Source organism: Trichomycterus rosablanca, chromosome 10, assembly GCF_030014385.1.
Source record: "Trichomycterus rosablanca isolate fTriRos1 chromosome 10, fTriRos1.hap1, whole genome shotgun sequence".
Lineage (NCBI taxonomy): Eukaryota > Metazoa > Chordata > Actinopteri > Siluriformes > Trichomycteridae > Trichomycterus > Trichomycterus rosablanca.
In genome coordinates, this window is record NC_085997.1 from 25,638,831 (window position 1) to 25,663,221 (window position 24,391).

The window sequence follows — 24,391 nt, forward strand, 5'->3', positions numbered from 1 at the left end:
GACAAGTCACCGGTGGGGTCTTGGTGGAGGTAAAAAGGTTAAATATCAGTCTTTAGACTTGTTTTGCGTTGATCTCCCTCTGCTGGACAAATACAAGTACGTACACACTGCATACTTACATACAAAATAGTATGTCAAGCAATAACTTCACCGTTTCCCGGGTGCAATACTATCTAGTATGGTAGTACGCGCTGTTATTAGTAGTCGTTCAACCTTCCCGGATGTGGAAATACATACAGGGAGGAGCCAGTGCTGGAGGTAGTTAGCTGGTTGGCATTTGGGCAGCTGCACTTCACTAAAAGCTGGGAAAGGATTTCTAATTGTATTTAATTTTAGATAAACTGCATTGAAAGTGTAGAGAATTATAACGTTTACTTTAGTTCTAATTCGCGGCTTGTTTGGTTGATGTTTGTATGATAAATGGAAGCCTTGTGAAACTGAACGGACATCCGTAAACAGTGAACATCGCCGGGACAGGAATCAGGTGAGTTATGGATGGGGCCCGGATTGTTGCCTAGTCTGCGCCTAAAACTGTGCACTACAATCTTGAGTAGTACGCTAAGAAAAGAGAAGACATAACTAGTTAGGGTACTGATTTGACACTTCATTTAGTACGAGCGGTGTGGGTTGGGACAGTGCCCTAGTTTTGCTAACTGATAGCTAAGTTAGCTCAACAGCCACAGGTGCCTCTTGTCGCTGGAATGGAAACGGCTAAATGGATAACATGACGTGGTTGGTCATTATACCGTTGAAATTCTTTTATTTTGTCCATAAATTGTAGCAAATGTATCTTTGGAAGTTATCATAAACAACGTTTAACCCATTCAGAATAGAAGCCGCTTTGCTAGCTCGTAGCTAGCTTCTGAAAACGTTTTAAACTTGTCTGTCTGATTTAGCTCTCTAGTGTATGAGTGTTGGGTAGGGTTATGGTGTTATAGGGCTGCTATTATTCCATACAGTTAAAGGTCGATTTAAGAAAATAGATGCTGCAACAAAATACATCTTCTGTTATTTATATAAATCTGATAATAAAGTTCAGCTGTATTGAGTCGCTCCTATGTAATGTATGAAACACTTTGACCTTACTGTAGATTACTGACCTTTACTAAGTGCAAGTGAAAATAGAAATATAGTAACTGAGAGGACACTTCAGGCAAAATACGCAAAATAGGTCATGGTGGAGAACTATGTGAGACACTTTAAAGCCTGTACTTACTGTAAAATTGCTGCCAAAAGTATTTTAAATGTCTCCAGTTGCATACTGAGTACATGTCCCGATCCAAAACTGAATTTCCATTTGACAGTTTAAGTAAATCGGATGGAAACATGTCTTATATAACTTACTTAATTGTTTCTTTTATCCCTTTTAAATACTATGATCATCTTACTTTCTCATGACTCATGGACACTGAATTGAAGGCGGCACACTTTTTTGATATGGCTTTCACAATGTGGCTTTGTTTTGCATAGTTTATTAAAACTGTTAAGTGTTGTAATAAAGCTGTAAACATTGATATACCCACTCAGCACCGGTGCTTTGTTGCTTTTTTCTATGTTATGCTTTACAACTAGGAGAGCTGCAAAGACGTTGTTAACGTTGAGCAACATTTCAAAAGAAAGAGGTGTGTCCCTGTATAGTGAGGAAGCTGCTCTCAGGCAGGTGACTTCAGCTTACACACTGGGAGGAAAAAGCGCTGGCTGTTGTGTGTTGGTGGTTGTTGGGGGCGGAGTAGTCCTCCATGTTTCTGTCCAACCGGTCTGTCAGGTTTTTAGCAAAGATGACAATCACATCTGCCTTCAAACTGCTCAAATTACTTACGGTACTGCACCACTGTAGTTCTTCGTTTTCCTGTAGCTTGTTGGTCATGCAAACCGGGGTGTGCATTGATCAGTGTAGGGTGTAGGCCAACGGAAAAGATTAAAAGCCTTTTCTTATTCAACTAGTTGGAGTATTGGGAATACCCTTGATTAATTGCTCTGTATTTCAAGGTTAGATTGCATTGACCTGAGGTAAACAAAGGAGCGTTTGTAATGTAATCACTGACCTGGGGTAAATGGAAAAAAATGTTTGGACTATAAATTGTGCTTGAACCAAATATAATAGCTCTAAGGGATTTACAGGCAAATGTCAACCTTCCACTGAAAATATTTAGATAAAGGGAGAGGAACTTAATTGTCAACTATGTCTATATTCAAATACATGGGTTAAATCATAAAGAACAGAGATACAGCATATGTTTCGAAAAAGCCTATGCCTTATCAAGTTGTTTTGCATTTTTTTTTATATAAGATAAGGTATCTTTTTATTAGATAAGGTTCCTGTAAGGTTTTCTTCCTTTTACTCTTTCCTGCAGATCATGTTTGTACAAGCAACACTGCAGAGCAGAATAGTATGCCATCATTCCTGTCTGCTAAAGCTTCTTGCTTGTCCTTTTGTCACATGGAGATTTGTTTTGCCCTTATGTACAGCATTTGAGCAGTTCTGTATAAAATATTTGTCTTGACTTTTACAGGTCATCTTAAATTCCATTTAAATGATTTTTGGACAGTAGAAATTACAAGATATAAACAGCTTTGGAAAAATCAAGAGACGGCCCCATTTTTTTCTTTAATCAGTATTTTTACATCTACCATTTCATTCAACTGTCTGCTAAATTCCAACATAGGTACACCTCAATCTACTAAATAAGGTACTGATTAAATTATCATCTCAAGTAAATCTTATTTAATAAGAAAAATCTGCTTTTGTCATTGCTATCTTTTTGCAATTAGACCAACTGGTGGCAAAAGATTAAGAAATGGCAGTTAAGGTGCACAGTGAGTGGTTCAAAATGGGATGAAGTACAAAACTAGAATAAAAGCCGATCAAAGAGAGCCAGGCTGAGATTTGCAAATGGTCGCAAGGATTGAAACATTCTTTTGATTTTATTTTTTATCTGAGCCCAACACCTGGTTAGCTAATAATTGGGCCCCTAATAGTAAGCCCCTTTGTCTTTTAATCACACATTTGGTGGAGAAAGGTGATAATCTGGACGTGTTTTCGCAAGGCTGGAATGAACCAGATATGTCTTTTTGAGGGTCAAGTCACGTATCCTGTTATCCTGGAAGAAATCTTGCTTCCTTGTCCACTGATAACATTCCCCAACTCTGAGGATTTTTTTTTTTATGTATGATAATCCATGTCACACAGTCACACACACACAAGGTGTGGCTGTAGGGATACAAGATCAAGAGTTTGTTATAGTCGGCCTAATTTTAGACTAGAACCCAATTGACAATCTTTGGAAGGCAAGAGGAAGATGGGTGATCCCAAGCCATTAAACAATACAGACTGAAGCACCTAGAGTGCCATACAGTCACCAAAATGCAAAAAACCTGATGGAGGACATCCTAAGAAATCTGCAATAAAGCAGTAATTGAAAATGTGGGTTATTTCACCAAGCAATCAGTCAGTGTGAGTTTAAATGTTACTGTTGGAAGCCATTGGATTATTTACCTTTGACACAACACTTGCTGTCTTCCTTTAAATCTGTTTGTTTTAGCAAACAAAGCCAGGTATTGTGTCTGCTGAGAATTGAATTTGTGCAGAGATTATGACCAAATAAACATACAGGATTCTGGAGCATTGGCACAATGATTCTAATGGCGGTTTCACACCTATAGCTTGTTTGATCAGGTTTTAATCAGTTAATCAGTTTGTGAACTTTCTCTGGTTTGGTTTTTCACACAATCAAAAATCCAAGCACACCAAAATGCATCAGAACAAACTGCCTGAGAACATTTACTCTGTGGTAGCTGTTGTGCGATGTACCAGGCTAAAGTCCCGAAAGACAACAAAATTAATGCAACTTAAATGTTTGTTTTTATTTATCATGTGTATCACATGTTATGTGTACAGCTTGTTTCTTGGTGTGTGTGTGTGTCGGATGGAGTAGGCCATGTTTAAGGTGTGTTGTGTCTGCTAGGAGTTAAATAGTTCAAAAAGGCTAATCCGCTTATTTAATAATTTACAAAAATGTTGTCAGGAAAAGCTTTAAAATTCCATCTGTATCTTTATTTATAATAGTTAGCGCTAGTAATAAACTGTTCACTACCTCATAAAATCTAGATTAATGATGCTGAACTGGTTTTGCGTACTGTGTTTATTTTGGTGTTCTACATTACTGCCACATTCACTGGTAGACTGTTTACATTAAATAAAGCATTAAGACTTGTTGATATGGAGCTCAGCTATGTGTTTATATTGTAATGAGATCATATAAGCTTGTCAGTTGTCAGTTAACGGCTAAGTAATGACAGCAGGGTATTCGATAAAAAAAAATAGAAAAATGCGTAGTGCATCTATGTGAACGTTTATCTCTGTATGGCTCAAAAGAAGCAAAAATCTGGTTTTCAAGTGTGGGTGGGAATTAATCTTTATTGAGTTGCTTAAGCAGAACATCTTGGATAAATGAGAGCAATTTTGCACTAAAGAGTGGGCTAAAATATTAACAGTGATGTAAATCTTTATTTGAGGCACTGGGTTGCAGTTGTTGGTGTTGTAACAATCAGTATTTTGTTTAGTGGAAATATGAACTTTTATGAGTGTTATTGGTGTTGCAGAATTTTACAATTAGCTTTTAAACCATTTTTCCATGTTTCCTTCTTTATCTTCTTCTTGTTGTATAATGCGTTTTGTAAAAGAGTCTGAAACCATTTATTGTGACATGCAAAACAGGGGTAAGGCAGTATGAGGTAAATACATTTTTGACCACTACATATGATGCATGTTTAACAGGCCGTATCCAAAAAATTGAATACTAAATAATAAAATGCTAGTGTACACATTCTGCAGCTTTCTGAGTTTATCTTCCATCACGGAGATATAAAAAAATGGTCAGCTGGTTGTCCAAGATAGTGATCGATCTTTGCCTGCTAGATACATAACTGTTGAGTCCGTATGGGTTTTTGTTTGAACTCTTTAGATTTGAGATATATGTCTTGCTTAGGGATCTATTTTGCTCGCTTTGTACTCCAAATTCATAGCCGTATTTGTTTTATTACTTTTTTAACATTTTTTGTTTATAACAAATATTGGTCCTACTAATTTCAAATTAATAATGACCTACCAACTTAATTTGTAGTTTTTGCAGTGGACTGACTTTTTACATATAATATTTTTACATTTCTTTTTAGTTTTTATAATTAATATAGCCATTGCTGGTTTAAAGCAGGTTGTACTAGTGCAGCACCATGCATTTAAAACAAGACAGGAACGGGATGGGTCTGGGTACTGTGATTCCCTGTACCACACCCAGTGGCTGTTCTTATTTTTGTTTATCTTTGAGGCGGATGTAGCAAAAGGAAGACGGGCTAAGTGGGGCCCTTACACTTCTGCAGTAACATAAGTTTCTGGTAACCAGACTGCAGTGAGTGTAAAAGGTAGTCATCACTAAGAATAGCTTCTCATGCTGGCCTTAAAACAATGGTGGAAGTTACCTACTTCCACATCCATTCCCTCAGTGTTTCCTTTTTTAGGCAGTCTAGTCTTTTGTTAAATATGTTGTCCCTTCCACAGTTATTGGCAACCCTGGCAAAAAATAAGTGTAAAGTGTTATGAAAATTTTACCTTTTGGTGAATTAGTGCCACACACTGGAAAAAATAGATAAATCCAACCTTGATCTGAAATTCAAGGTAAATGTATAACCTGAAAAAGCCCTCGACAGTAAATAATTATTAAGAATTGGCACCACTGCATTAAATAATTTTTGCATTTACATTTAATAATGTCTCTCGCCAACAACACAGCATTTAAACCTTTCCCTATAAGATAGGGTTGGAGAAAACAGAGCAGGGAATTTGAGACTATTACTTTTTACAGAATGTCTTTAGATCATTCAGGGTTTTAGATCTTCTCTTGTGCACTTTCTTCTAGCTCACAACACAGGTTTTCTGTGGGGTTTAAATTAGGGGACTAAGATGACCATTCATTACAATGAAGGAAAATTGTGGCTTGTGAAAAATTTGCAGATTTTACAACAAAACATAAAAAAATACTTTTAATGTCTTAAGCTGTTTGCCATCATTTTAAACAGCAAATTTATGGCAGTGGTGGCTCAGTGGTTACGGTACTGGACTGTTAATCGGAAGGTTGCTGGTTCAAGTACCAACAAGTTGCTGCTTTTGGACCCCTGAACAAGGCCCTTAACCCTCATGTGCTTTTTTGTATTAGCTACAGCAAAATGCCATTTATGTAAATTAACCAAATCATATAAACCATTGTAGATGGATTTTTGAGCAGATCATTTAGTCTGTGTATATATGAAATGGCAACGTAGAATTTAGGTCTCAAACCTTTACTTGGATTATTTTTGCAATTTTAAAAATGTCAGTTAGTTTTATATAATGGAAACAATTCCATAATCTTAATAATTGTACTGCATTTGTCAGCTGACATGTAGTAATTTTGACAGGCCTTGTCCTAGCCAGATTAATAAACACTGGCATTAATTTTGCGCAGATTTATTTTCTATTATTTTTTTTAACAAGCAGTCTAACAGAACTTAAATAAGTAATTCTGGGATAGTATCTATATTTCATTATCAAATACCTGGGAATGGTGAGTTTCCACAAACTTTCCAGAAGTTTCCAGATGTGATAACATTCTTGGTTTGAAAACAGTTTAGAAATTATCATCAGTCAGAACAGTAAATTATCTGAAATAACTAATTAAACAGAAACTTTATACCATTTACTCTGTGAAAGTTTAGTCTGAATTAAACCTGTTTGTCCGGCTGTCTGAACTTTCTAATGCTGTTATATGAAGACTAATGCAATACCAAGGAAGAGAGTAATTAGTCCTCCCTGCATGGGCCTCCCTGCTGCTAATTTAACTTTGCCTGGTTCTTTTCCTCCTACATGAACATGTAGTGTCAATAACCACCCCCAGAGCTAAACACATTTATCCTTACAAGGGTACTGGTTTGTTGTTCACCTCTAGATTTAACTACAGGATAATGATACTCATTTTCTTATACACCATGACTAGAATATTCACTTTAGTCATGACCCACATACAACTTTTTCCCTCTGCACCATCCCTTCTATAAATCTCACACAGCATTTTTACCATGACTTTAATGGCCAAGCTTTTTCTTAAGACCTCCCTTTCATTCTTTTTCTACTAAATCAGGGTACTGTGGCTTTTTTGTGGCCTGACTGGCTCCTTCAGGACAAAAAAATCCCATCTGGATCTGTCCCCACTGTTGAATGAGGATGTAGTACAGCAGCCAGGAACAGTCACATGCCTTATGATGACTAAATTTGTTTGACTAATCATGCAAATAACAGTAAAAATAGGTATCGGATTAAAGCTGACCAGCTGACTGACTTGCTGAGCTCACATCTTCCAATAATTGGACTATCCCTATTGCAGGAATAGCCAATTATTCTATTTTATGTAGTTTTAAGGTTGCAATGAGGGTTTAACTTTTATTCAGGGTCATAATTTTGTGTAATTTAATTTAATGTATTCTTTTAAATATGTCATTATATTAGGGGATGCCAGCTTTTTTAATCGATTGTTATTTTTTTGACAGTTAATGATTTAATGATTTTGAATGCATTTTTAAATAAACGAAATAAAGACTTGTTTAGATGAAACTCAACAATGTGTTGTATATTTTGTTGTTTAATCAGGTGTTTGGATAAAAGAAATTGACGAATTTGCATGCAAAGCAAAATTTTTGCAACCTACAATATGTTTTTATTACTTCCCACAAGTTAGAATGAAACCTTGGGAAGGTTCTAGGGGGACAATTATGACATTTGAAAAACAAAAATGACAAATTCAGCATGAGTCAACTATTTAAGGTCTTAAGGGCATCATTTACATTGATTTTGTTCTTTATATCCATTTTTGTTTTTAGGTTGATTGTAATTTGCCCTGTCTGAACAGACCCTACTCCTGAACTTACGCAGAATAGCGCTTCACCCAGGATTTGTCGAGGACTATGCGCACACACAGCACTTTTTGCTATTTAAAAGCTTTTTTGTTTTTTTATTAAATGTTTGTCTCGTTCATATGACATATGACAAATGATGCACTAGACTGACATAAAAGTTGCATTAATTTCGAATTGTCAAATTATCAAAGGTTAAAGCTGACCATATGCATACAGAATTTAAGGTCCACAAATGAAGTGATACAGGTTTTAACTGCTAATACTAGTTTCCATGTCGTTTATGCTTTTTGTACTGCCATGGAAAAAGACATCTGGGTAACATCTGAGGAATGAGGAAAAAGAACATCTTTAGGCCACTTTAATGTGCAGTGTGAATACAGCCTAAATCTTTTATTTGGGGAAACGTTAATAGACCTGATTCCTTCACTTTTAAAACGAGCTTCTTTGCAGTAGTTTCAGTGCAACAGGTGTTTTCATCAGCTGCTGTTTGTGCAGGAGGGGGGTAGGATAGAGCTTTACTTCATACTGCAGGAGAACAATAGGTGCTTTAGTTGGGACCACAGTGACCTCCAACCCCCTGTTTTCTCTGAGAATGGGCAGTCCATTGGGAGGGGGGGCCGAGAGTGAGAGACAGAAAGGAAGGAGGGAGGGTTTCAGTCACAGTCTTTCGCCCCTCCTCTGGAATTCCTGTCTCTCTTCTTACCATCATTTTTGTTCTTTTGCTGCTGTTGTGTGCAAAGTTTATTTTATTATATTGTTGCCTACAAAAAAATTTCTACTGCTTCTGTTAGATTTGACAGGTATTATTTGCACATTTTGATCTTGACAAAATTCCTGGCTTCTCTTTCTACTTCCTTCTAATTACCTCTTGTTCTTCCTCTACCCGGCTTCTCTGCTTTGTTAGGTGGCTGAGAGAGGAACGTAGAGAGAGGGCAGTGTGAGGCCCTTGCTCGTCCCGGGAGGATGAAAAGGTTCCGGCGACATGGGCATGACTCTCAAAGGGACAAACTCAAGCAGGAGCTCTACCATTTCAATAAGGTGCTTATGATTTTGTTGCTCTGTTGTAATTATTTTGTTCATGTTAAATGTTATCAGTGTGTTTATCCTACTGCTTCTTTCCTGTCCATTTAGAGTGATTACACAGATCCTAACACTTCTTATTCCCCTCCTGAATTTAGACTGTGGAGCATGGCTTCCCCCACCAACCAAGTGCGTTGGGTTTCAGTCCCAGTCTTGGGCTACTGGCCATTGGTACCAGATCTGGAGCCATTAAACTGTATCCTTTACCTGCTGATGGAATTAAAGTTTTTTTGTGATGCTTTATTTGTCTTTTGGGACAACATTTAGCTGTCTAGGAGATGCCACTTGTGCAATTTTATTTTTAAATTTCTATTTCCACATATCTCATGACACACCTGTTCTACCCACTTTCCCACAGAATTACACAATGGCTGATTGCTGCCAGGTCATCCCCGATTTAGTACAACCAGTCTTACCTAATAGATATGTTGCCTTTAATGTTTTTTTACTCTTCTTGCTTAAACTTGTAAAGAGGAATTTCGGTAACTAAAACATGAAGTACACAATCCTTCTTCTTTTAAATGTGTTTTAATGGATTTAAAAACAATGTGTTTAGCGTTAGTGTACATAATTTTCACTTAACCTACTCTCAGCTATGGAGCTCCGGGTATTGAGTTTATGGGACTGCATGATGAGAATGCAGCAGTTACACAGGTGCACTTTCTCCCACATCAGGTATGTCTTTGAACTTTACTGTCACATTCTATAGTGACGTTGTTTTTGTAAATGTGTAACACATTCTTCACGTCAAAAGTTTGTGGACACCCAGGCATTTTAAATGTTTGCTCTTTATTGATCTCAAGCACAACTGAGGTCAGTACACACAAAACTGTACAAGAGACGATTTTTTTACTAGACACTGCGGTATATAAATCAGCAACTTACTTAGCTACCCAGTTTTATCCAGTAGTTTATAAATGTTTAATACATTTGTTAGATTTCATGTGTGCTATGTAAATTTTTCAACACAAGTTTTATAAAAAGGGAAACAGATAGTAATATACCTAACCTCACAGGTAAATTAGTAGTAGTGCAAGCATACTGTCTTAAGTATTTTTTTAAATATTATGCCTTATTTTAATTTCTCATATGGTCATATTGACCAGCCCTAAAATGCACTGAAGGTTGGTGGTCTCCACAAACATTTGACATACAATATATTTAGTAGCCTACATGTCAGTCCTTGTATGCCCTTTTTTAAGACCAATTTAAAATGTTTGTAGGTTGAACTGGTAACATTGCTTGATGACAACAGTCTGCACATGTGGACACTGCGAGCCCATACGGGTGTGTCAGAGCTGCTGGAGATAGGCCGCTTTACTCTCACTGGCCCTCCTGGGTAAGTCACACGGGCATAGACAGACTGGGTTTTTTTTTTCTTGCTTTATCACGTGTCCTGTGGTGCAATTTCATTCAAGACACATTAATCGGTTAAGTTGTGCATTATGACACACCCACACACGCACTTAGGAGCTGACTCATACATACCTAGACACTGCTGATTATTACACATTCTAATGATACATTTAGGTGTGCATTCCTGGAAATATCCGGTATAGTCGTAGTCAACATACACTTCCTTCAGTCAGACATTGTGACTAATATTCTTTTGCTAGTGCATGTGATGCCACTTCTGTTATGACTGGCACCTTACAAAACTAAGTAGAATTACCCACATATATACACGAGATACTACCAATCGATTGTCAAAATAGTTGGTAATTAATTTTATTATTAATTGGTTTGTTGTTAAGTTCACTCATTCACTCGAATCCTAAATTTACTCCTATGCACTACATAGCATTCAGATATGGCTTCCCCATTCTATGTAGTGTACTATGTTGCCAAGTAAAATCATTTCGAATAAATCTTGGTAGGTATTAGTGATAGTGCTAGTTTTACAGAGTCATTTAGACAAAAAACCTGAAGAGACAGCATGTTGATAAATGATGATGAAGGAAGGAGGTGAAAAACACAGCATCGAGTAAACGAATCGATTTAAAATAGTGCTGCTTAATGGCGCAGCTCATGTTATGATGTGAGTAATAATTCTGGTTGTAGTTTAGTTTGCAGTAAAAGTGCTATGTTTAACTTAAAACCATGGTCAAATTACAGATGGAATTTTTGCTTATTTTGAGTATTTAATGAAGACAAAAAGTGCATCATGCCATTGACCCATCGTCTTCAACAATAAAAAGTGATTTTGCTTAAGTCTTAAAGCTACTGTTAAAACTTTGTAATTTTTATTTTTATTGCTCTCTGTGCTGGTTTTATGGCAGTGCCATTCCTAGTGTGACACGGGTGACAGCTGTTATGGCCCACTCTTCAGGCGAACTACTTCTGTTGGGCACAGAGGGAGGCCATGTGTTTGTGGTTGAAGTGCCTGGCTTTAGGGAACTGGAGGAGAACAATATCAGCATGGAGGATGTTCAAAGCGGGTGGAGTAAAATTCTTCATTTTAGTTGAATATATTTGTTCTTTATGCATTTCCTGTTAGCATATATATTTTGCATTTTGATAATGCAAGTTGGTATAATTTTGAGTTCAAATGACAAACACCTAGTTCTCTTGACAAATGTCAATGTGCACTAATATTAAGTGTCAGTTCTTCAGATGTTTGTTTCATTTTATTGTGACAAATATGCAAATAGAAGAAATTTGGATGGTGGTATATATTAAATATATGGATGTATGTATGTGAAATACTTTTCTGTTTCATACCGTGTTTTTGTTTCTATTTAACTTGTGCATGCTTCACATAGAATGCATATGTTTTTGATTGGGCTGTTTACTAAATATTTTGATGCTCCTTACACAGAATTCCAGAGGAATATACAGGCCGCAGGAACTTAGAAAGTGTGGAGGCTTTGTATGAGAATCCTCTCAATCCTCGACAAGTGCTAATAGGCTATAGCCGAGGACTAATGGTTCTGTGGGACCTGGATCGTCGATGTTCCATTCAACATTTCCTAGGCACCCAGGTATTACTTTATGGTGGTATTAAAATTTCAAAACATGCTTGCTAAGTGGCAGACTTAGCAATGTATACTGTGACCACAGCAGTTTATAATACATATTTTATGCAAAAAAATCTTTAGTATTAAGCCAGATTTAAAAATATGACAGTGTCAGTCAGTCATCTCACAAAAATGCAGCTTAACACTAACACTTTTAAGCAGTTTCTCTAAAGTGATATTTAGCATGAAACATCAGACTTAGTAAATAAAGCTCCTCACAATAATAAAGACTTCCCTGACCTGACCCACCCTGTTGTGATTAAATCGTTGTTGTTTTGTTTGCACTTCCGGTACTTACTCTGTCAAAATTCAAGAAGCACAATGACAGTGATTGTTGTCTGTTTTGTTATACACTTTTAGGAAGAATAGTAATTACTGCCTATTTGGTTCCCTCTTTTAACTTCCTCACAATGATTCTATTTTACTGTTTCCTCTGTAGCAGCTGGAAAGTGTTTGGTGGACAGAGGATGGAGGAAACATTCTTAGTTCCCATAGTGATGGTAGCTACTGCCACTGGTCAGTGACTGGTGAGGATCCACAGGCTGAACCAGAAAAACAGGAGACCCCATATGGTAAAACAGCCTTTCTTTATTGACAAATAAAATGGTAATATTGCAATACTTCCTGTAGGCTTTAGGTTTTGTGTGGATAATTGTGTCATGTCCTTGTGGCAAACTGTTGGTTGTCTGTACTGTACTGTACTTTTACTGTACTCATTCACTTTACTGTACTCATTGTTTAGGTTCCTTTCCATGCAAGGCCATTTCCAAAATTCTACAGCTATCAACAAGGAAAGGGTCAGTATATTTGTGTGTGTGTGTTGGGGGGGCTTTTGTGGAACTGGGGCAGGTGTGCCTGCTTGCAATGTTGTTAACCAGTGTGACTAATCGTTGCTGGTTAATATTTAACCCTGTTCAGAGGTTCCTGCTAAATTTTCTACTTCAGTTATTAAAAAAGACAATTTATTTCTTCAGCCAAACAAATCTACTAAACACCCACATACCATTATATAAAAAATCAATGAATTATTCAATCACCCAACTTATCTGATGCTACAGGTGCAATGAAAATTGCAGCTGTTAAATAACTGTTAACACGAACCATAATCTCTGTACTGGTTATGGGGGGAATACGTTACAAAACAATGCATCAGTAAATTCTGTGACTAGAGGTACATAGTCATACATGCTGGACATTGAATCATGCTGGACATGGAAAAAGGTTGCCTCGTTCACATAATTACATTGTCTTAACCAACCATACCAATAAATACCAGTTTGTCTATTCACAAATCCTACACCTGTATACAATATTTTGAAGTATTCTGCACAATGGCATAGACCACCTTATTAAACATATTTATGATTTAGCATACAAACTAAAAGTAATACTTTCTAGTTACATAAAAAAAGTAAAATGTCATTTTTTAATTTTAATGTGAAAAATGAAAACTAGTCTCTTTTACCCAGGCCCCCGTTCCTCATCTTTAGTGGTGGCATGCCAAGGGCCAGCTACGGAGACCGCCACTGCATCTCTGTCATCCACAGCAAGACCCATGTAGCTCTGGACTTCACCTCTCGCATCATTGACTTTTTTGTTATAAGAGAGGGAGAGCAGCATAGAGGTAAAAAAAAAAAAAAAACTTTTATTGTTTGCACATGACACATCGCTGTTTGACATCTTAGTGGTATAGGTAATGTCTGTGATCTTTTAGAATAGATCAGAACAGATCGTTGAAACCATATTAATTAAATTGTGTGTATGCTTGCAGGGGACCCAACTGCTTTGGTAGTGTTGGTGGAGGAAGAGTTGGTAGTAGTGGATCTGCAGAGTGAGGGCTGGCCTGTATTTCAAACCCCATACCTGGTCCCCTTACATTGCTCAGCCATCACCTGCTCACACCACGTCTCCTCAATCCCACTCAAACTGTGGGAGAGGGTGCATGCTGCTGGCAAACTGCAAAACACCCACTACTCAAAAAAGGTACCCACTGTCTGCATGAAGCATGCATACGTTGTGTGCGCACTGATGATAGGCCTTATTTATATGTTCTCAGATTACATTTGTTAATATTGTCTCAGATTACTAAATTACTATTGTTATCTTTTTTATTATTTTTATTAGATGTTAACAGGAAATATAGGATATTGATAGTTACTGATAATGTATGATTATAAATTATTTGCCCCTTGATTTCTTATATTTTTGCTAATGTGACTAAATTAGCAAACGTATTTCAATCTAAAGGTCTTGCCACAACCTCTCAATGGGATTCAAAGGTGGATTTGCTTGTGTGCTTGTATCTTTGTCCTGCTGGGTAACCCAACTGTGTTGGAGCTTAAGATTACTAACTGTTGGGAGGACATTCTCCTTCAGGATTTTCTAATGGAGTGCATAATTTATGGTTCAATTAGTTCTGGCCATTTTCCAAACTGGTAGATTTTAATGACTTTGTGTGGATCTGTAGTTCAACCTCTTTAAAACGGGGCATCATGTACTGCTTTTTGAGACTTTTAACACTGCCAGACAGGTTCTGTTGAAGTGATTAGATTCAACAGGACTTGAAGCGATCAGGTCTGGGTGTGCCTGGTAAAATTAAACCTAATTCTCAAGTGAATTTGGTTAACTGGCTGATTACGTAGCTAATTGGGCAATTACTTTTTCACATTGGGGCCAAGTAGGGGCAACCTAAAGTGTATCCTGGTCATCCATTATATGTAGACCCTTGCAGTTGGCTTGTATGCAAATTACTATTGTTTTAAAAGCATATAAAATGTCCTGTTATTGACAAAACTAAAACAATGACCATTTAATTTGACATTTCCTCCTTTTATCTAACTGCCACTTTTATTACCTTCTTTATTTGCATTCTTTGAAGCCCTGGCCAATAAATGGAGGACAAAACCTTGCCCCAGACCCCCCGCAGAGAGACCTTTTACTGACTGGGTGAGTGATCATTAGTTCATGACAATTTCAGAATATTGCTTTGGTTTAGAAATAGTACTTGCCATTTAAATACTGTTACTTGGACCCAAATATTTTTGCAGTTTCCCCTAATTATATATAATAATAATATTTTTTAAGTGCCCATGCTAACCTTTGTCCACAGTCCAAGATAATGTGGATGGCCAGGCATGTGTGCATCTTTTACCTGTGGATGGATGGCACCAGGATTAGTGTAGGATGATCCACCTCATAATGTACAAAAGTTGAAGGACCTGTTTGGATGTCCTAGTACCAGATACCTTAGGACTCCCTCAGATGTATTGTGAAGTCTATGTTTTGGCAGCATATTTGGTGGGTGGTCCTAATGATTTGGCACATTGGTGTAAAAAACTTATTACATTGTTAATATACTATGTTTACATTTTTATTATTGGGAAAAGCATATCTCATCTTACGTGAGTGACTTGCTGAAAATACTTATCATGGCTTCAGAGTTTAGTCTTACATAATTGGCAATTGTCCAAGTATGATGAGATAAACTCCAGGATATATTGCTGGCCAGCATGAGCACGTTTTAACAAGACATAAGGTAACATGAACAAGACATTGCCGTTAAATAATGAAGTCTTGATTGTACAGAGGTTCCCACAGCACAACATAATCTTAAAGCAGGAAAAACATTATGCATGTTTTAATCTGAAATTAGGTACAGCACAGCAAACCTTGCTCCCAGCTGGTTTAGCGAGCAATAACATGCAACGAGATGTTTAAACTCGTGTGTTAATTAAGCACCCTGTTTTTCCTTTTCATGGCCATTCAAGTGAGTTCTTGTTCTTCCTGTGAATCTTAAATAGAATTTACCTGGCACCATTCACATTCTCTGGAACAAGGAACTGGTGGTATACATGTCTAACTTCTTCTGTGCTAAGCATATTGGAATTTGGAGTCATTTTCTCTTCTTTTCTGTAGGCATGAGGATGGAACGGTGCGTTTCTGGGATGCCTCTGGGGTTTGTCTTTACCCCCTGTACAAGCTAAGCACAGCTGTGGTTTTCCAAACTGATGCCGACCCCAATGACAACATGAACCAGGGCACGGAGGGCGAGTGGCCACCTTTCCGCAAGGTTGAGTTTGCTTTTATAAATTAATTGGATTGATGTTCACAAATCTTCAATGTAGCTTATGACTGTTTTCCCTAAAATCATTTTAGTATTTAACCACTTTTGTTGTTTTTGTGACATGATATACTCTCATTACATATGCAAAGTGAACAGGGACTTTTACAATGCACTATGGGTATGTCAGACATCATTATGTGTGCATTTAAAGTGGATATATGCACTGAAAGTGTATTGAGTAACAAAATCAGAAGTAATTAAATACTCGCTGTGTGAACTTACTTTTCACCTAGAAAATTAGTTTGACCAGTAAAGTCTAAACAAATATAATGTGTTTATTTATTTAAAAATTGTTTTGAAATAATTTGTTTTTAAAAAAAGTGTAAAAGTAAAAGGTATTTTTAAGCCACATTTTGGTTTTCTGTTATAGGTGGGCTGCTTTGACCCATACAGTGATGACCCTCGACTTGGAATTCAGAAGATTCATCTTTGTAAATATAGTGGTTACCTGACTGTGGCAGGAACTGCAGGACAAGTAGGTTTTCATGCAGGCTAACTGATACTTGGGTTAATTAGTAATAGGTATAATTGCTAGTTGATTTGTAGGCGAATAATCTTACTGCTTCATTAAAGATTTTTTTCAGACATACCCAAACTTGCCAAACTCAATTTAATTTGACTTGGGTTTGGGGGGAAAAAAGTCCAGATGTAAAGTCATTTTTACTCTGGGTTTGCTCCCAGTAACTTATGTCTAATTTAGGTTTCGTTTAACTGTAGAATGTGTAATCTGTGAAAGCAGTTAGCTGGGTGTCTTGCATAGCTGATTTAAAACTTTACATTGGAAGTAGCCATAATGATCGGCAATGGGATGTTGGGGTGTGCAAATTAAGAATAAGTTAAGAATGAGTTCTTGATGTCTGGAATGAAACACAAGTAACTACAACTTTATAGGAGCTTTATTTTTTGTAATTGCTGATCAGCAGTAGACTTAACAAACTAAAGGTTTAATACTGATTATTCAGCCCTGCACTGACTGTTATCATTCATATATTTTTAATTCTTCAAGATCCTGGTTCTGGAGATGAATGATGAAGCAGCTGAGCAGACAGTAGAGGCCACAGTAGTGGATCTGCTGCAGGGGCAGGAAGGTTTCCGCTGGAAGGGTCAGGCACGGCTGGATCTCCGGGATGAACCAGTCAACTTTCCTCCAGGCTTCCAGCCTTTCGCCCTGGTGCAGTGTCAACCCCCTGCTGTGGTCACAGCAATCGCCCTGCATTCAGAGTGGAAGCTGGTGGCTTTTGGAACCAGTCACGGCTTTGGTGTTTTTGATTACCAACAGAAGAACAATATTTTAATCAAGTAAGATTTATTTTTATTAGTGCTTTGATTAGTTCTTCAGTTTGCTAGACGAGATTAAAGTGATTGCTTATTAATGTGATTGCCATGTGATTGTGATAGCTTTTTTGTCTTGAAAAAACAAAAACTTAAACTGATTACCTAAATTTTTGCTTCTGAATTTGCATAACACAGTACGTCTGACATATTTATTTAAATGATCTTTACAGTGAATCCTACTTTTGAGTTCACTTCACAAAACCTTATCTGCTTCTTGCCCTTGTCCTGCTTTAGGTGTACTCTAAACCCAAGTGACCAGGTAGCCCTGGAAGGGCCACTGTCTCGAGTGAAGTCCATTAAGAAGTCTCTACGCCAGTCCTTCCGCCGAATCCGCCGCAGTCGGGTGTCCATGCACAAACACCACACCAACAATGCAGCTAAGGTAGCACTGTCTGTCTGTTAATCTTTTTTTAGCTATATAGCTATACTATGTGCATTTAATAATACACTATTACTCCATGTCTTCTCTTTGTTTCCTTTTTAGTCATAACAAGCAGTATCTAACTGAACTAATTCCTACCTGCTTCCTATAGATTGACTGCATATAATCTTTCTTAATAAAGATTTTTTGTGGTCTCTTAGGTTCAGGAACTAAATGCACGACTAGAAGCAGAGGCCCTGCATGAAATGGAACTGGCACCGGTGCAGAGAAAGATTGAAGCTCGCTCCGCTGACGATTCTTTTACTGGTCTTGTCAGAACTCTCTACTTTGCTGACACATTCCTAAGTGACAGTAAGTGAGATGAAAAAGGTTTTTTCACGCTTGCCCTCAAGTTCCATACTTAGGTCTTTGTGAACACAGAGTTTGGTACGTTTGGTATTTTAAAAACCCGCGCTTGCAGCCTATATTTCAGTCTTTACTGTGGGGGTATCAATAGTAGTGCTTAGACACAAGCTTTAGGTACAGTGGTGAGCATTTTAAGGCATCTTTTGTTGAAAGTAAAGCAATAGTTTGATGGATAACACTTGATGGATCACAACACACCTGCTGTGTGACTCATCTTTGGCTAAATTATACTGTGCACTGTAGAAAGTTTCCACATTTGAAAGTGTTGAATTCTTTTACAGGTACTCACTGCACACCCTCCCTATGGGCAGGGACCAATGGTGGAGCTGTCTTTGCTTATATGCTGCGCCTTCCCCCTGTGGAAAGGAGAATGGATGATCCATTAACTGCTCATGCAGGTAAATAATAATAGATCTTTATACAATGAATTGGAATAGTTTAGGATAGTTTATACTCACTTGACCATCACACCCTGTTCATTGGGACAACATTTGAATCTAGCAGGAATTTTACTTTTTGTGTACACCTTATCATAGAGTATTTTAATGAATAAATTGTTCTTAGCAGAATATGATTTAAATGTGGGTTCATTGGCCAGTGTAATAATCAGCTATTAAATAAGACAACAGTGAGGTGAATTTGAAACTGGTAAACATTTGCTTTTGCACCACTTGTTTGATCATGTGTTGATCAGTTTAGTAATTTTAACAGAATGGGCACCTCCTAAATGTGTGATCACTGTTAAAATATGTGGACAATATGTTAATACTTTTCTGCCTTCCTTTTAACTCATAAACTGTGTAGACAAATTGACTCGGTTGCCTTTCACTCTACTGTTTACTGATTATCAGTGCTGTCTCTCTGGCCACAACCTGGCCACAAAATGTGTATAGCCACCCATACAGTTTTGACCAAGCAGGGCAAGTGTTTGCACCAAATAATTAAATTGTAAAACATGTTTGTTGTATCCACCCATGCTTTCAGTTTATGATGTGGTCAGAGTTTAACTGCTCAGTTTTACAAGGGATATTTTAACATTTAAAAGAAAGATCTTATGTAGCATCTATGTCTTGCCTACAATAGCCATTCTTACTTTCTTTCTCTCTCTTTCTCATTCCCTTCCCAGCTAAAGAAATTCAACTCATGCATCGTGCTCCAGTTGTGGGCTTGTTGGTTTTGGATGGGAGAGGTGCACCTTTACCGGAGCCACTGGAAGTGGCACATGATCTTTCTCGCAGCCCTGATACACAGTCTTCCCACCAACTGCTCGTCATTTCAGAAGAGCAGTTAAAGGTCAGAAAGCACCTGATTATAGTTGAGTTTAGTAATTAAACAGTCGACAGTTGTGTACAACACAGTGGTGGTGCAGGTAGTGCTTGGCAGCTGTGTCCTAAAGACCTGGGTTCCAACCCTGCCGTACTTGTTTCCTTACAGGTTTCCTCTAGGTGCTCTGGTTACTTCTTACCGCACAGAAACATGCAGATGGTGAATTGGCTATTCTAAATTGCCCCTAGGTGTAAGTAAATGGATGATGTCCTGTCAATGGTTGGCTTCCTGGCACAAATGTGCTTCTGCTTAATTTGCACTGTGTTTTTGGATGACAAGCAAGGATTGAATATAAATTCCATTGTTTACACAAATTAATTGTTATAAATAACTGAGGCTGTAAGATGCATTTTATAAAGTTTTAAAGAGAGTCATGTCATGTTTGAGCATTGATGACATTGCAGTCTGTATTATGATTTTACAATAATTAAATAATCCATTGCATCTTAAAGGCATTAATATAGGATACCTTAATGTCTTGCTTTGTGTACAGCTATTTGCATTGCCTAAAGTGAGCAGTAGGGCAAAACTTAAACTGACAGCAGTTGACGGTTCCCGAGTACGGCGAGTTGGCGTGGCCTGGTTTGGAAGCAGTCGAGTTGAGGAGTATGGTGAGAGTGGCTTGGTGATGTTGACAAATCAAGGCGAGCTACATGTCCTCGCTCTGCCATCAATCAAAATGCAGGTGCGCTACCCCTGTATCCGAAAAGAGGATGTCAGCGGGATTGCATCCTGTGTCTTTACCAAGTATGGACAGGGTAGGTTTTAGGTTTACTTACCTAACCTCATACATAAGCTAATGATTTGTTTGCTACAAACAATGGCTAATGGACATTATTGTTTTTAGGACTTTACCTGATTTCTCCATCTGAGTTTGAGCGCTTCTCACTTTCTGCAAAATGGGCGGTGGAGCCGCGATGTTTGGTGGAGCATCCATCACAGACAAGGCTCACATCCCATTCAAGTCAATATCACAGAGATGAGCCTGATGGTGCAGCCACAGAACACATGTATGCTTATCAAGACTTGCATATTCTAGGCTAGCCTTGTTATTTCAGTAGTGTTGGGGAAACTGTACAAGTACTTCAACCCCCCCCCCCCAGTGCATGTTATTTTTAACAGTGCACTTTTAACTGTGATTTTTTTTTTAGGAATTTTAAAAAGAACAGTGAAAACTCTGGTAAGATTGTGACCGAAGTATTTATTAAACTATATGTTTGTGTTTTTTCTTCTTCAAAAATCATTACTAAAATACTAACCATGCATGTTGTAAGTGCTTCACTGACCCTACTCACATTCACTTTATTTCTTGTTGCTGTGCTGTTAACAATTGTTAAGTGTTACTTGTTTGTTTAGGCTGCTGTAGTGGGTTATTTCTCTCTCTTAAATTCTTAAAGAAAATCAGCTAGCACATTCACACCAGCTTAGTTGATCACCAATATAAATGAGCAGGATGGGATCTGAGCTATTTCTTTTTTGTGCTGGTCTATTAGTGCATGCAAATATTACTGCATGCTTTTATGTGACAGGAGCTTTTTCATTGCTCTCAAACACTTGCAAGCTTTGAACTGACCCGAATGCTTGTATGTTCCAGAGAAGTGTCCTAAACAAGTAATGGAGCATGCTTTGCTGAATGATGAGAGTGAGTACATCAGTAAACAGTGGCCCTGTAGCATTTAGCGATTAAAAATGGCCATTGAGAGACTTAATGACCAGGATTGAAAGTGGAATGTAGATTAGCATTAGGAAGAACTTCAGTTAGGTTGTTATTGCTTTCTGTATGTAATTTAATGTGTGACAAGTGTGCAATAATTATCATTAGCATCATATTTAACCCTAGATGTTTGCAAATCATTTGTGTGTGCATGATCCTTAACAAACCCATATGTCTGCACTATTAACTTTTATGTTGGATTTATATTGTTTTTATTATATTCTTTTAAAAAGCAATATGACATTTCTTGTTTATTTTGTGTAATGATATATAGCATATATATATAGTTTTTTTTTTTTTATTCCTAACTGCAAGGGGCTGCTGTGGCTGCAGGTTTTTTGTTTTTTATTGCCATTCAGGAGCTACAACTTGTTACAGTTGTTTAACCAGCTATTGTTGGTCTTAAGTATTTTGATATATCTCCAACTTTGCTGGAATATGAATCTGCAGCCAGAGCAGTACTTTGTTGGAAGTAACTATGACCAAGGTTTTTTGGTGTTTTATTTTTTGTACTTCTTATTCTTTGTGATTGTTTAAGAAATTGTTAGGTAGTCACATGATTTATGTCTTCTGACAGATGTTCTTCAGGAGATCCAGAAGTCACTTGAAGGAGAACAGACGTGAGTATCCTGGTCAGTTGGTATTCACTTGCAGTTTTTATTAGTGTTTCATCAGTAATGCTAATACGTCTTATTTATTTTTGGGCTTAAAGGGCGTTTTTAGAAAACAGTCTAAAGACCAAGCCAACACCAGGCAAGATGCTGTGAAATACAGGTAAGAATCTGCCACTGCACAGAAAGGTTTTCTTACTTTAATTTACTTGCACATCTGTTTGGTCAGAATTATTCTTGCTGTATAGTATAAAGCAATATAGGATAAAATGTTTAATCAATTATTAATGTCAATAACTTTAAATGTCATTAATTAATGTCAATAAAATTCCAAATACCAATTGCCATTTCTTACCCACCGAATCATCCTGACCCAAGAACAGACCATGCAAATGTGAAAGTGTCCTGTAATGGAAACTCTTGGCTGTTTGGATGTATTTAATAGTAGAATTCTGTGGAATGCCTTAGAATTTTATTTTTTTAAATAATATTTAATATAGTGATTCTTATTTTTAGCATATACATTTCTCTTAAATCTATCTAATTTCTTTAAAAAAAATTTTTTTACTCTAGATGAGTGTCATAATCCCTGTGCCTGAAACATCTACTACGGCCTTGCTGAAGACCTAAACACTACTGCTAGTATCACTACTGAACCATGTGTACCCCTGAAGTAAATACCTTTTCCAGTCAAAGGGTGACAGTGCTAGAACCGCTTGTGCCTGCCAAGACCAACCACTGTATCTTCACTAAATTACATAGCAGCCTCCAACCAACCCAGGCCGAGCCTCCTGCTTTCAGCATGTTACCTGCCTTCCTGTGAGGCTGTAGCTTTGCCACCTCACTGCTCAAAGCCAAGAAGCTAAAGCATGGTGGCAGGGGTGTTTCTCATATTTTTGTCTTTTATTTTTTACATGTGTGATTGATTTTGTGTCTGATTGAAGATCTTGAATGCTAAGCAATTGTTGTGTGTTGCACAGGGGAAGAGATACCACCTGTTATTAGACATTACTGGTTCTATGATGACTAGGTTGGCCTAAGATTTATGGTAAAGTAAAGTCTAGTGCTGATAAACCACATGTATATCAGATACCAAGAACGTTAAAGGAAGCAGTAACACCTTTTCCATCCGTCCAGGCAAAAAAGAGAATAGTGTGCAGTAATGTTATGTACTTTTCCACTACTGTGTAGCACACATGCTGTCATTTCTAGGGGATGCAACTTTTTATGGGGCTTGGTTTTTAATCTTTTTAATGTGCTTTTTTAATGCCAGTTATGCATATTGTAATTTAGGAATGTAATTTTAAAATATTGTAGTGAAATGTTTAATATATATGTATATGATAACCTGTACCTGTTTTAATGGCGGACTGTATTTTCTAATCAAAAAAATATTTTGGTACTGGCTCGTAAAATGCTTTCTGCATTTTAGGGGATTTAGAGTATATTTTTGTAGTTAATTGATCATGTACAAGAACACTATCATTTGTGATTTGACACTACAATTAAGTCTGCTAAGTAAATTCTCTGCTTACCAACAGTCTGTCAGTTATTTCTTTCTATTTACAGGATAAAAGATTTAAAATGTCATTTATTTATTTGTTCTGAAATCTACACTGCAGCTTTAAAAGCGAAATACCACAGAAGGATCATTGCTGAGCATTAGAAAACTTGATGGAAGTCAGGAAGCAAATACCAAAATTGTGACATAAATACTAGGACATTGCTTTGATAAGTAATGTGTTCTCATTAATGACATTATGGCTTTAGAGTCGACCCGAATGTTGTTATATTGCCTTTATAAATTACAAACCCCATTTTCCAGAAAAGTTTTGTAAAATGCAATAAAAAGAAGAATCTGTAATTTGTAAAGTCTCACTTTCATTTAACTGACAAAAAATAGAAAAGTTTATGACTAACATAATTGTATTTTGTACATTTGGATTTGCTGCAAGATTTTTTTTTTTTTTTTTTTTTTTTTTTAATAAAATATTCAGAGTATACTGTTAGGTTCCACAACAAGCAGGTCACAGGTGAGGGTGTCATCTGTTATAGCAAATCATTGTATTCTGTTACAGTGAAATAAAGAACAACCTTCTTGTTTATTTTTCATCCAGCTTTACCCAAAAACAGTGGGTGAAAGTCAGGAGGAATACACTAGGTTTGGGTGGGCGGATCGTTTCAAATATAGTATCGATACCAACCTTGGTATTGGAATCGTGAGGGGATCGATAGTTTAGTGTTATTTTTTCTCCGCTACATTTAGTAAGTTTCTCTTGTTCATTAGAAAGTAGAAACCATGTCTGTACAAACTAGTGAACGATCCGATTCTATTGACCGGCTCTTTAAAATGAACGAAAGGAACCGAGTGGCACGTCTGTGAGCCGTTATATATATATATTTTTTTATTTCTACACTCCGCTCCTCTCATATCTTACACACTCACCTTGCTCA

General features: G+C 37.1%; 1 protein-coding gene across 2 annotated transcripts; it reads left to right on the forward strand.

Moving 5' to 3' along the window:
• Positions 1 to 272: 272 nt before the first annotated feature.
• On the forward strand, positions 273 to 23,801 carry llgl2 (LLGL scribble cell polarity complex component 2). 2 transcript variants are annotated; one of them, XM_063003012.1, is made up of 26 exons: positions 273 to 484; positions 8,849 to 8,982; positions 9,123 to 9,220; positions 9,618 to 9,699; positions 10,248 to 10,363; positions 11,304 to 11,462; positions 11,843 to 12,005; positions 12,481 to 12,613; positions 12,784 to 12,838; positions 13,511 to 13,665; positions 13,813 to 14,024; positions 14,920 to 14,987; positions 15,957 to 16,110; positions 16,535 to 16,639; positions 17,171 to 17,463; positions 17,734 to 17,881; positions 18,082 to 18,232; positions 18,568 to 18,684; positions 19,413 to 19,579; positions 20,106 to 20,370; positions 20,460 to 20,622; positions 20,764 to 20,792; positions 21,207 to 21,254; positions 21,904 to 21,946; positions 22,039 to 22,100; positions 22,511 to 23,801. In XM_063003012.1, the coding sequence occupies exons 2-25, from the start codon at positions 8,908 to 8,910 to the stop codon at positions 22,091 to 22,093; spliced, it is 3,054 nt and encodes a 1,017-aa protein (XP_062859082.1). In that variant the 5' UTR covers positions 273 to 484; positions 8,849 to 8,907; the 3' UTR covers positions 22,094 to 22,100; positions 22,511 to 23,801. The 2 variants fall into 2 exon arrangements, with proteins under 2 accessions (XP_062859082.1, XP_062859083.1); XM_063003013.1 differs by lacking the exon at positions 21,207 to 21,254.
• The last annotated feature ends 590 nt before the right edge of the window (positions 23,802 to 24,391 follow it).